This window comes from Convolutriloba macropyga, chromosome 7 (genome assembly GCF_964194025.1).
Source record: "Convolutriloba macropyga chromosome 7, txConMacr16.3, whole genome shotgun sequence".
NCBI classification, from domain to species: Eukaryota; Metazoa; Xenacoelomorpha; order Acoela; family Convolutidae; genus Convolutriloba; species Convolutriloba macropyga.
Window position 1 is genome coordinate 60,126,723 of NC_134474.1, and position 13,747 is coordinate 60,140,469.

At 34.2% G+C, this 13,747-nt stretch overlaps 1 protein-coding gene across 2 annotated transcripts in view; it reads right to left on the reverse strand.

The window, feature by feature from the left end:
• Window positions 1–1,100: 1,100 nt before the first annotated feature.
• LOC142343201 (lysine-specific demethylase 7A-like) overlaps window positions 1,101–13,747 on the reverse strand; it is a 29,547-nt gene continuing 16,900 nt past the window's right edge. The window contains exons 5-6 of one of the 2 annotated variants that reach the window (XM_075394941.1): window positions 8,865–8,900; window positions 1,101–1,686 (exon numbers count right to left, since the gene is read on the reverse strand). In XM_075394941.1, the coding sequence (XP_075251056.1) occupies window positions 1,270–1,686; window positions 8,865–8,900 (453 nt within the window). In that variant the 3' untranslated portion in view covers window positions 1,101–1,269. The remainder of the gene's footprint in view (window positions 1,687–8,864; window positions 8,901–13,747) is intronic. The other variant, XM_075394942.1, reaches the window with a different exon arrangement.

Consider the following 13,747-nt stretch of genomic DNA (forward strand, 5'->3'; position numbering starts at 1 on the left):
AATCACTACTCCAATTTGCCTTCAAAAATCGTGAAAATGTGTGAACAGATCTTAAAAAAAGACAGCGCCCCAATACAATTCAAATGCTTTGAATTGTAAAAATAGGAGCGCTATAATAGCCGGCTGAGAAGATGAGGGCGGCTATTAACAAACATAACCGCATAACGTCGGGAGAATTGGCTCAAACGACTGGCGAGCGGGTGGCTTCGTCGGTAGCTAGCCATGGGGGGGGGGGGGGGGTTGCAGCGGAAAGCCTAAGAGCTCTTAATTTCAAACAGTGAGCTGAAAGTTTCTAAGAGCACTTAATGCCCGCTGGGTGCTACCTGTTTTTCCCATTTTTTGAGAATGAAAATTCAAATAGGTCCGACGAAAAATCTGTGACGTAAAAAATTGCATTAAAAAAGACCACAGGACTAATATATTTGCTAAACATCGTTTGAGAGTAATTAACCGACTAATGCCGAGTCAAATTCTCTCAAACGACTTGCGAGGTTGGCTTTCTCAGTAGCTATCTACGATTAAGGGAGGCTAGATTTAGCTTTATGGGGGAGTCAAACTACAAACAGCCCTGCACACCATTTCTCCAAAAGTTTCGTTGAGTTGCCTATTTAGAGTCTAGTAAGCCGAAAAGTTCCAATGGCGTTACCTGTTTATCCCGTTTTTGGGGACGATAAGTGAAATGGGTCAGACGAAAAATCGCATTAAAAACCACAGGACTAATGTAATTGCTACAAACTTCGTGAGAGCAATTACTTTGGTCCACTTCATTTCGCGGCCTTCAAAAAGCTATTGCTCAAAGTATTACATGCTGAGATAACAATGCATTATCTGGATAAGAATCTTGAAATTTACCGGCTGAGTATTACTGACCTACAATTTACTTGCTATTGAGTAATACTCCACCCATACTTTCCGTTATTATTTCTCACTGCATTTTTTCTCGGACGGTTCTCTGGTATTAGTTTTGTAAAGTTTTTATTCTCATAGATAGCCATTGCAATACTTTTTGGGACAACCGCAACTTAAAAAGTCATGATGCTTTCTTTGATGTTAACTTCGCCGTCGCGTCGTATCATTGCATGAAGCTAAACTCAAAACAATTGACAGCAGTACAAAATCTATTAAGGAGCAACATAAGGAGACAAATTTAAACAAACAACTCATAAAATTTCACCTATCTAAAAAGTCATAAAATTTAACAGCTAATCATTTTAAAGCAAGAGCAAATTCACCACAACTTTTCACTGAATACCGAAAGAGTCAAATTGCCTATCGCATCTTAATGTTCAGAAGTTTACCCAATCTTTGCTTGGGTGTAGCTGAGCCTTTTTTGGGTTTCTTCTGTATAGGTTTCACCAAATTATTTTGCGGTTGTTTAGCTGTGACATCGGAGGACTTTGCATCGCTCCCAAAGACTCCATCATTAACCGATGACGTCGACTCACTGTTCAGGTGACTGTCCTCTCCATTTTGAGAATGTTCTAGAACTTTTTCATCTGTGATTTCGTCCTTTATCTTGCGTTTTCTGCCACGATTTGATTTGGGTTTGTCTGGCGAGTTAGTGCTCGATGTTGATGATGAAGTTGAGGCACCTTTCTTTTTAGGCGATGATTTCTGTACTGGCAATGTGTGTATTAGCTTAGCTTTTAGTTTCAGGTCAATCTTGGCCATTTGCAGATCTTCGTCCTAAATAAGAAGAACAATTAGTTCATTTTCAATACATAACACGCCCTTTAGAAAGTGCAAAAGCGAGACATAAACCGCCTAACGTCGGATGAATTGCTTTCAAACTACAGGCATTTAATTCATAGGGGGCGTAGATTAGAAATCGAATCTATTGCAACCAGCCTCAGTCGGGGGGACTAAATTCTCTAAGGAGGGCATCAAATGATGTTATTAGATGTTATTATATACCACTCTATATACTTAAATTAAAAGTAAAAATATGACGCAAATTTCGTTGGACTTTACATTTGCCTATTAGAATTGAAATGCTGCCATTTGAGTTCAGCTGCTTAATTCTGAATAAACCCAAAAAGTCAAGGGCGCAAAAGTAACTCAAAAAGGTAAAAACGGTCAAGCAAAATGGTGCATGAAAAAGACCAACATGTTTACAATAATTGCTTCAGACTTCGTTTGAGATCAATTGAAAGATTTATTTCCAGTTTACTTGTAACACATTTCAGTATTTAAACAATGAAGCTCGGTAGGGTGCACTTGCACATAATGCTCCGATTTCTCTTTGATCAACAAAACTCAATTTTTGGTTCACAGAAGGAAGATAGCAAAATTCAAGCCCCAACAATGCTTGATTACGTTTGGAACTTAAATTAAAACAGGTTTAACGAAACCAGAAATGAGTACCTAAACATTAACTGCTATTACATGAGGGTAGAATGCAAAACACTTCAAAGTTGATGCAAAATTTTCAGCAAAAAATGAATTTAAAACATACCCGGCAGATTGCCGGAAAATAGCCGCCGTTGATTTCAATAAGCATGATTGGGATTGAAAGAATAGATATTGAAAAAAAAAGATTTTTGTACAAAAACATTTTTTTAGTCCAATTCATTTTGACGGCATTTCGTAGTTGAGCATATTTCTGTTTCTTAGAGAGAGGCTACAGGGGCTACTATCAATACCAATAATCATATGAGATGGTTACTAATACTTATAGGCACGACGTTCAAATAGCGGGCATCTAAAATTGGGCTTTATGGGTTTATCCCGTTTCTATTTCTGACTTCAATTTTGTATACTGACTCTGCTCATTTTGAGTTGCTTTGCTGAGCAACTGACGTTCAAATTCACTTTTAGCAGAATGAAAGAAGAGAGAAACTAGCCTAGAGAAGTCAAAAAGATTTCACGCAAAATGTCGAAAAAGCGGCAAAATGGTAAAGCGAAAAAAAGTTCGACGAAGTAAAAAAAAAACATAGCAGGACAAGTCCTGACGTACAATTCAAAGAATTTTCATTGACTAAACAAAAAAACTAGACCTAGAATGGACTATGAGTGAAATCAAAAAACGATTTTTTTAAAAAAAATCAGATAAAAAAATAAGAAAAAAACAGAAAATCAATGTCAAAATGTCGCATGTGAACAAAAAAACCACTAGCGAGAAATGAAAATTTAATTCAAACAAAAAACTAGGCCTAGAATGAGCTGTGAATGGATTGAAAACCATTTAGAAAAAAAACCGATCCAAAAAATCGAAAAAACAATTAAAATCAGAGTGAAATTGTCGCATGTGAACAAAAAACCGCTACCAAGAAACCGAATTTTTGTTCAAACACCGTTTTCTCACTCTACTTTAAAATTAGAGCGAAAAAAATTCACGCCGCAAAACCACTCGCTTTTTCGCTCCATTTCCTGTTTCGGCGTGACCAAAATCACTACTCCAATTTGACTTCAAAAATCATGAAAATGTGTCAACAGATCTTTAAAAAAAAGACAGCGCCCCAATACAATTCAAATTCTTTGAATTGTAAAAATAGGAGCGCTATAATAGCCTGCTGGGAAGATGAGGGCGGCTATTAATAAAAGAAAGCTTTCCAAGCGATACACAAGAGTCTAAAAGCAATCTCATGAATCGTTAGTAATTCAAAAATTTTATCAATAAAAGCTCTACAAATTTGCGTTTTTGAAAAGAAACGCGTCAAAGTCAAAATGCATCGGTTTTTGAGCCTGTTTTCATTACAGACCAAGTTACCGAGCTAACATCTTTGAGCATGGCATTGACGCAAATGACAGAAATTCTCGGTCATGTGATCCCAATTTTACAGTTTCTCAAAATAAACATTACTATTGCAAGCAAAAAGACAACCTGGAACAGTGATTCTAGACAAAACGGGAACAATAAACCAATAGTTCAGTTGAATTGAAAGTCAGACAGAATCAATTTATATAATATTTAAAACTAGCAGATATTGCGTTGTCTGGATGCAATACAAACAAAGAATTGTAGGTAAACAAATTAATTTTTCTGCCTATGATTGAGCTAATACGTTCTCCTAAATATGCCGTAAATCAGATTATTAATAAATACACAAAAATTTTATTATCCAAAGGACCTAACTTGTGTTGCATATAGCAGTCGCAGTGAATGTTGTGAAAATTAAAATTAACATTTTTCAATGACCAATATAAACAAAAAACAGCCGGCAGACTGCCGGAATGGCCGAGACATAGAATTGCGTACCGCTCAACACAGATCGAATCAGATCCAGAAATAAGAGGTCGAAGCAGCTTAAAAAACTATGTAAAACCTTCAGCAATAAATTAAAACGGCTTGTTAAAAATTGTACCACAAACTTTTAATAAGGGACAGTTACTACCCGTAAGATTTTTTTACGTTAAAGTCTAAACGCCCAAAAGTCAATTTGTTGAGTGGGAGTAAATCACGTATGATCAAAACCTAATCGGACAATGAACTAAAACTTTTGCAAGAGAGTGATCACGTTGGTGAGAGCAAGGAGTCACTCAAAATTTGCAGTGTCAACAAAAGTTATATATAAAACGAACGTCAAGCGACGAACAAAAACGTAGCCGGAATGGAAATTAACCTAATGGAACCTTAATGGAATTTTATCACCCTAAACAATAACCAGACCTCGCTATGGCTAGGAATTGATCCGAAAACAATTTTAAAAACCAACCAAACCGATTAAAGTCGGATGAATTGCTCTCGAATGACAGACGGGGGCAATTTAAATGAAAGGGGGTAGCTTAGAAATGTTTTATGGGTTCAAAAAACCTCTCCAGTGTTAAAACACAACCCAAGAAGTCAAAAAACAAAAGCGCAAAAACGTGCAAAAAATTCAATAAAGACACACACGTTTTTAATAATTGCTTCAAAGTTCGAGAGCAATTAAAAGCAGTTAAAACAGATTTCAAATTGCCGCACGTAAACAAAAAAGTTGCGAAAGCAAATTTTGTTCCAACACCTTTTGCTGGCTTTACTTAAAATTTAGAGTGAAAAAATGTACGCCACAAAACTATTTACTTTTTAGTTCACTTGCTGTTTCGCCATGACCAAAATCATCACTTCAATTTGACTTCAAAAAGGTGTGGACTGATCATGGAAAGAAAGAGAGCACCCCAAAACATTTCAAGTTCTTTGAATCATAAAAAAGGAACACAATAATAATACCTACGCTCAGCTTACAACTTCACAGCTATTAAAATAGAAATCTGAAAAAAAAGGACAGAATGAAAACAAGCACTTTAAAAAGACGCTCTAAGACAGTTCGATCGAAAATATGGTATGCTGCATACGGAAAAATTACATCCACTCAGTGTTGATAGATATGGCATTTGATAGGTAGACATTTTGGTAGATATGGAGATAGCATTTTCGGGACACTTGGCAATCGAAAAATAACGACATTAAAAAACCTTTAAAACTTAGGCAAAATTTTCCTCTGGAGTCACATCAGAGAGAAAAACTGAACATGCCAATTTTTTTACGAGAAAAGAGTGACTTTAAACTTAATTATTGAATTTTTTGAAAAAATATGGAGTCTTTGCTGAAATCTTAATATGCCACATATTCAGAAGCAAGCTACCACAATAAGAGAAAAATTTCCAACGAAAACTATTTGGTTTAGAAAAAGAGGCCTAGTTTTCTCGAATACAAACAACCACTTCTTCCAAATAGCACAATAAAGTAATATACTCTTAAATTGTTTGAAAGAAAAGGAAATTAATAGCCAATATAGCGCAATTATACAGAACTGAAGCTTAAAAACAAAAATCTCAAAATTAAAAGATCCCGGGAAATATGTTAAGGAATTCAAGTAACATAAAAGTTTGCCCAAATTTTAGATTTTATTTTTTCTTCAATGACATTTTTCAACAACATAGTCAGCAGATTGCCGGAAAATAGCCGCCATAGACGCTTGTGGCCTTCCACGAAAAAACATAGCCGACAGATTGCCGGAAAATAGCCGCGATAGACGCTTGGGGCCTTCCATAAATTGAAACAACTAAAGAGATTAGATAGAAAGATCGACCACCAGTCCTTTAATAGACCACTAGACTTTTTGGGTTAGCTTTGAACTGTCATTTTTATGCGACACATAAGCTCTATAAAAGAGAAAGCCCTAATAGGGCTTTTCAAAATTAGGATCTTTTGACGTTTGTGCCCCCTCAGCTTAGTGGGCGCATATCATTTGCACCCCTCAGATGCACGTGCAATATTTTTTTACATAATGACTTACTATGTAATGGCACGTGCTCTGTAACTGGGGGCGCATACCGTACTGGGGGGGGGGGGGCACAAACGGAGAAGATCCCAAAATTAATATTCAAAATCAAAAACTCAAGACTCTAATAATCAGGAATTAGGGCCTATATGTTTGGCACTACTTAGATGCACACTATTGACCTTTAATAAGTAAATGTTCATAAAAATTAAAGTTCCATAAGTGAGTTCAGAAGTCATTTTTTTGAGTAAGGTAAGTCATTGAAAAAGTCGATTCCAAGAAGTCAGGGTAAGACGAAACAAAAATCTGTTAGAATTGAAGCTTAAAAGATCCCGGGAAATATGTTAAGGAATTCAAGTAACATAAAAGTTTGCCCCAATTTTAGATTATATTTTTCCTTCAAGGACTTTTTTCAACAACATAGCCAGCAGATTGTCGGAAAATAGCCGCGATAGACGCTTGTGGCCTTCCACGAAAAAAAAAACAACTAAAGAAAAAAAGATAGACAGATTGACCACGGGTCTTTTAATAGACCGAGAGACTTTTTGGTTAGATTCGGACTGTCATTTTTATGAGACACATACATTCTATGAGGAAAACCCTAATGTAACTTTTTTTTCAAAATTAATATTTGAAAAAAAAAACTCAGTACTCTAATACTCAAGAGTTAAGGCATATACGCTTGGCACTACTTAGATGCACACTTTTGACCTTTAACTAGTAAATGTTCATTAAAATTAAAATTCTTTCAGAAGCGAGTTCAGAAGTCATTTTTTTTATTGAGGTAAGTGACGCAATTGACCTATAAGCAGAACAAACGACCTCACGCACACAAATGACGTCACGCGTACACTTCTAAGAATTTTCATTGACTAAACAACAATTAGACCCAGAACGGGACTATCAGTGGATTGGGAAAACCATATCCAAAAAATCCGATAACAAAAACTGAAAATCAATGTCAAAAAGCCGCGTGTGAACAAGAAACCACTAGCAAGTAAGAAAAATTTGGTTCAAACAAAAAAACTAGGCCACGAATGAACTATGGATGGAGTGGGAAAACCATTTACTGAAAAAAGCGATTCAAAAAATCGAAAAAACAGTAAAAAATTAAAGTGAAATTGCCGCATGTGAAAAAAAAACCACTAGCGAGGAAGCGAATTTTTGTTCACACACAGTTTTCTCACACTTCTTGAAAATAGGAGTGACAAAATTTCACGTCTCAAAAGAACTTGGTTTTTTGCTCCAATCCTGTTTCGGCGTGACCAAAATCACTACTCCAATTTGACTTCAAATCATGAAAATGAGTGAACAGATCTTTAAAAAAACATAGCCGGAAGAATTCCGGAAATGATTCGGAGAAAATTGCCCATACTTATTATAAGCAAATGCCACAAAAAATTAAGGAAGAATAGGAACCGCATTCAAAAACAATTGAAAAAAAAACTAGAAAAACTGAATGAAATTTCTTTAATAGTACAAGGAAACATAAAGCCGAATAAAGTTCCTTTGCAATAAGAGCAATGAAAAACTCGCGAAACAATAGGCGAGTCATAAGGGGCTATAAAACTTGTCTAAGATTAAAAAATAAAAACTGCAAAAAATAAGAAAAATGGTTTGAAATTTCTCAATTTTTCTGTCATTTTTCCTAAGAAAAGAAAGATTTATACAAACAGAACTTTAATCAATTGGTATCTGAAAATTCCGTAAGTAACAAGCTTCTATTCAAATCCCACTTAAAGCAGTAAAACAAAAAACAGGCAAAAAAATCATTAAATTTCGTCTAAAATTCAGCAAAACTGATCAAAAACCTCCAAATTAGCATTAAACTCAAATTATCTACTTGAAACCTTCAATTCCTATCAAAACTAGCCTAAAACTAACACAATATCATAATCAAACCTCGAAACCACCAAAAGTTGCATAAAAAATGCTTTGAAAAGCCCCACGTGAACAAAAAAAATCGCTCGCTTAGAGAAAATTTTTTCAGACATCAATTTCTCGCTCTCTCAAAAAGAGCATTATGAACAAAAACCACTCTTTTCGCTCCCCTCTTTACTTTTGTTCAGCTCCAAAATCACTAAATTTTTTCACGCGTTTCATTTTCCGCTTCAAAAATCACTCCAATAAAATTGATTAAAAAAGGACTTCAATACTCCTCTTCGAGTCGTAAAAAGACAGCGCCCCAATACAATTCAAAAATTCTTTGAATTGTAAAAAACCAACAGAAGGTCAATAATAGCCCAGCTATCGCTGTGCGGCTATTAGAAAATGACAGCGCCCCCAATAAAACCACTGCTAAACAACCACGATGTCTCCAACAATAGCCGCTATCGCTTCGCGGCTATTAAAAAGTAATAGAAGTAAAAGAAGACCTACCAACAATAAGTGCAGCTCAAAAAGATTTTAAATACAAGATTATTGTAGGACTAGTGGAAAACACTTCCCCGAGTTCTTCAAAAATTATCTCACAGAGACCCTGAAATGAATCAACTGTCGTTTGACATTAATTGAAAAACGACCAGGACAAGAAACGTGAACGGACAAGAATTGGCTTTTCCGAAAATGAGAAAAATAAACCGCTTTTCACATTGTACTCACGTTGGTTAGATATAGATGAAGCGGATAGAACAAACTAGACAGAAGCTAAAGCTGACTTACGTTTTTCTCTGCACAGCTTTTTTCGGAGGGCAATTCCTAGGAAAACATCTCAATTACTCAATTATAAGTCTCAAATAATTCTGGTCAAAATCAACGAAATAGTACTCACTGGCGTTCATAAAATTTATCAAAGTATGAAAAGAAATTGATTTCAAATTACTCAGTGAAGCGCGCTTCAACATACATACAATAAAAATACGTAAACTGAACTCACCATTGCGACTGTTTGTAGCAAGAACAATCAGGTGAACAGGTCAGTTAATCTCACAGATTATGTTGTGATTGAGCATTTACTTACTCATATACATCACTACTATGTTAGCTCAAACAGGAGTTCAAATCAAACATCATCTTAGTTTCGCAAACTATAGTTGTCACAAACCATAAACCACAGTACAGTCTAATCCAATAACAACAGACGGTCATAAGTAATAATAATAGCCAAATTGTCATATAATCAATCATTTCTAGTTCTGATCCACTTTAGTGGGGGACTATTTGCTCAACTGGTTTTTTTCAGTCTATTTTGGTCGTGCGATATTTTCTGTATAAGGATATGAGTAGTATCATTCGAAAGCCCATCAAGCGCAGAATATAACAAGGATGCTCGGTAATGTGCGTTCGCACTTAAGTTCCGACCCCGCTCATCTACATTTTGCACTCAATTGTCTACCAAATGAGGCAGACAAAAAAGTTCATTATCGTTCAACAAACCTCTAAAAGAAAAAATATACCTTAGAGGGCCAATGAGACCTGCCATTAATGTTACTGCCAGAAAATACGGCGATAAAAATCAAATAGTTACAAATACTGAAAACGACCGAATCTCGTTGTCCATTTTTTTAAAACAATTAATTACCAAATCAAAATGGCATCAGATAAAACCTATACTAAAGAAAAATAAGCCTGTACTTCATTAGAAAAAAAATAAGACTTTTCTTCAATGCGACTAGATAACAAGTCAATAAGAAAAGAGCAAAGGGGGCAAACTTTAAAAAAGTTGCCTTTTTGAAAAAAAAATTAATGTCAAACTGATTAAAAACATTATCTACCAACTGAAATCATTAAGAGAATCATTTATATCTCCATAGAAACTGATTGAGACCTTTCATTATCCAGGATATGTCATACGACTACAAAAAAAAACAAATAAAGGGAGAAAAAAAATTCAAAATTTGCACGAAAACGGTATCACATTAAATTAAACATTCGACTGTTTACATTTCATAATAAAAATGTTTTAATTGCATTTTTTTACAAATGGCACCACAACCACCCATTAATGTGATACTGTGAAAAGAAAACAGAAATCTAAATATGAGCAAATATGCAAGAATCATGAATATTTAATGAAAACTCGTAGTACCAAGAAAAAAGACCAGTTGAGGAAAATAAAAGTTATAAAGAGCTAATTGTAGTTCAGTGGATAATGGATGTCACTGGTCTATAGAGAACCCAAGCTACAAATTAATAGAAAAAAGATTGGCAAAGCTCAACAATTCATTATCTTTTTTAAAATCAAATATTTTCAAAAATAATAACAAAAATAAGCTTTCAACTAAATTAATAGACAGTTTATCTTGTGAAAACTTTAACTAATTGCGCCTGTTTCTATTGAGACTGGGTCATAGGACTTTTAAAAAATACTAAAAACGAGCAGAACTAAAAAACATTACGAAACGCCACTGTTGAAGCCATTAAATTAATAAGATACAAACCTGGAGAAATTTGTTGAACATCAAGAAATTTTTTTGTAAAAAAATTGTCCCCAGATGACAACAAAAAGACCCACAAACAATGAAAAGCATCAAACTCACAAATTTCTTCTGAAACAAATTGACTAAGCCGTAAAGAAATCAATCAAAAACGTTAAACAAACAGAGAAATTAAAGTTTCGTTCAAAAAATTAACGAGATCTCTCAATAATGAGACTAAGTTACAAATATGATACAAAGTTGTAAACACGAAAAAGTGACGAAAACCAGGACAAAAAGGTAAAAGTTGAAGAAAAGTAATTTGAAAGTCAAAATCATTCGCTATATACCAATATCAGTTACTGAGTTCATTTATAAATGCATAGTAGGCCATTTGAATCCTTTCATTACCCCATAAATGGCATACAACAACAAAAAATAAATAGTCCAAAAATTAAAAACTACCAAAGACTACAAGAGAACGGTGCCGCAGCCCTTAAAACCATAAGTTATTTTAAGTTTCTGAAAAACCGCCAGAAAGATAAATTTGTATCTTATATGAAAGAAAGTTTCACCAGTTTTTACTGAGAATAAGCCAAAAGTTAAAAGAAATGAAAAAAAAAATGAAATTCAAAAATAAATTTCAATTGTTTAAAACAAATAAAATCAATGTCATAACAGACATTAGATAAAAGAATGCATTTTAAGGGTTCATTTAAAACTCCTGAAGAAGTCATTTGGATCTTTGACTAGTTAGACTTAGTAGTCAGACTGCAAAAGGTTAAAAAATGAAGTCAAACAAGAATTCAATCGTCAAAGCAATTAAAACACTTAAATTTTCTGTGTAAACAAAATATATCTACATTCAGCATCATTTTCATGTGGGAGCTGTCATTATTTGAGCCGTGGACTGGAAATTTTGTCAGTATTTATAATTCAGTAAAAGCAAGATATTTCGAAAAGGCAGCGCCCAAAAATTTTTTTAAAAATTTCTGATTGTAGGAATCCATGATGAGATCAAACCAATCCCTGATTTTGCCGCGCGCCTAAAAAAACCACCCAATTAGTGAGCTTAATTGGTAAAAAAACCGCAAATGTTATTTCTGGTAGGGCGGCAAAACTCAACTAGCTCTTTTGGGGTTTAGGGATATTGTGTCAGCGGTCTCTACTTAAGGCAAACTTAAACAAAGAAACTAATTGAACAAAGAAACAAAGAAACTTAAACAAAGAAACTGGACCAGAAACAGCAAATTTTGTGGCTTTGGCAAATTTCGTATTTTGAAAAATGTATCAAAAATTTTAGCTAAACAAACTTCAATCAAACAATCCGGGAACGCTCTTCTATCTTTAACAAAAACAACAGTACTCTAGCATTAAAAACTTTAACATTTTTAATTATATTAGCAAAATTGAGCCAATTTACGGAAAATGTAATCAAAACTGTCGAATATTCACAAAACTTTAAACCTCGATAACGCCCTCTAAATAACGAAATTCAAAAATATATTTCTAATTCCATATTCTAGGATGTACGTGCTGTCTATTAATAACACTCACAACTCTTTTACGATGAATGTATCGATCGGCCAAAATTGACTGAACAAAAATCCATTTGAGTATGTAGTTCCTCCCTCCCCACTAAAGTGGGGGTCTGAACAAAAAAATGGAGAATTTTTCGAATTTCGTAATTTCCGAGTTTTTGACTTTTAGAGTAAAAGTTTGGACAACTCTGACTTATTTTGTTTCCCTTTCTCAGTAATTTTATCCAATTGTTGTCGTTAGATTATAGAGTTTAATTTACCTAGATGGTATATATGATTCCTGAACCGTTTCGTCCAATTCTTTCTGGTAGAACTTTGACAGCTTTTTTATAATTTAGCATATCTAAAACTTGTATCACAAATACGACATTTTGGCTAAATTTGTCTATTTTTGTCAAAATCACTGACATAATAATTGCTAAAATAATCCGATTAAACTAATATCAGATCTATTTGATAAACAAATATCTAGCAAATACCAGAGGTACAATTTTTAAAGTTGTTTCCAATGGTCTCACTCAAATGACTCAAAACTAACACGTTTATCCAAATCTGTCAAAAAAATACCGAATGCCATTTTTTTAATACTGGCAGCACATTATAAATTGACACAGAATTATGTAACAACATAGCCGGCATATTGCCGGAAAATAGCCGCCGTTGACGCGCTAGACGCACATCGGGATTGGAACAAAAAGTTTCAAAAATTGTTCTAATTCAGTGTGCAGTTTCAGTCAGATTCTAACCCTATACTTACTTCAGCTTCTAAACTGAACGGTATTAAGCTTAAAACTAATATCAGCTAGCAATCGCTCTAATGAACTTTGCTAACCTAATGCACTATGACTTAATGACAGGGCTTTATCGGTTTCTCCCGTTTCTTTTGATTTTGCTCTTTTGACATTGACCGTATTCACTGCAATGCGTAATTCAATGCGTGAAAGAATTTAGAATGCGTTCAGTTGAAACAGTGAGTGAGGCGAGTGAGGAGTCAAAAGTGAAAATCGTGACTTATGTAAAACTAAAACGTGATGAAAAGGTAAAGCAAATTAAAAGTCCTGAAAAACAATTCAAATAGTTGTAATAACTGATGAACTGACAACAATTTACTGTGCTTTAAAAGGCAAATGAGAGCTATTAGTAATGATATTAAGCAACAAAAAAACACGAACAACAAAAACAAGCAAGACTAAAAATTCAACTTTTATTTTTTTTGATAAGACAGGATCAACATCAAAAAACAAATGCTATGAACTCAAACTGTATTCCTCTAGTTCTCATTAGCAACCTGTTATTTAATGTCAATGAGTCCTCTCACTAAAAATATTAAATAATAAGACAAATAACCAAAAATCGCATAAAACTCGAAACTTTTTGAAAACACATAGTATGAAAGTTACAGAACGCAACAACTACCGACAGATACATTTACATCAATTAATTGAGTTCTCAATGACCACCATTGAGACCTGTCACCAAGTAGATTAGGTAAATAGACAGCAATAAGTACAACAAATACAGCAAAACTTAAAAATCAAAAAAAAAATTTGAAAAAACGAACAGGCGTATAAGTCTCAAAACGCAATAGCTATGATCTGAAATGATTTGCTTTAATTGAAGCCTTTTTGTCAACCACTGAGAACTGTCA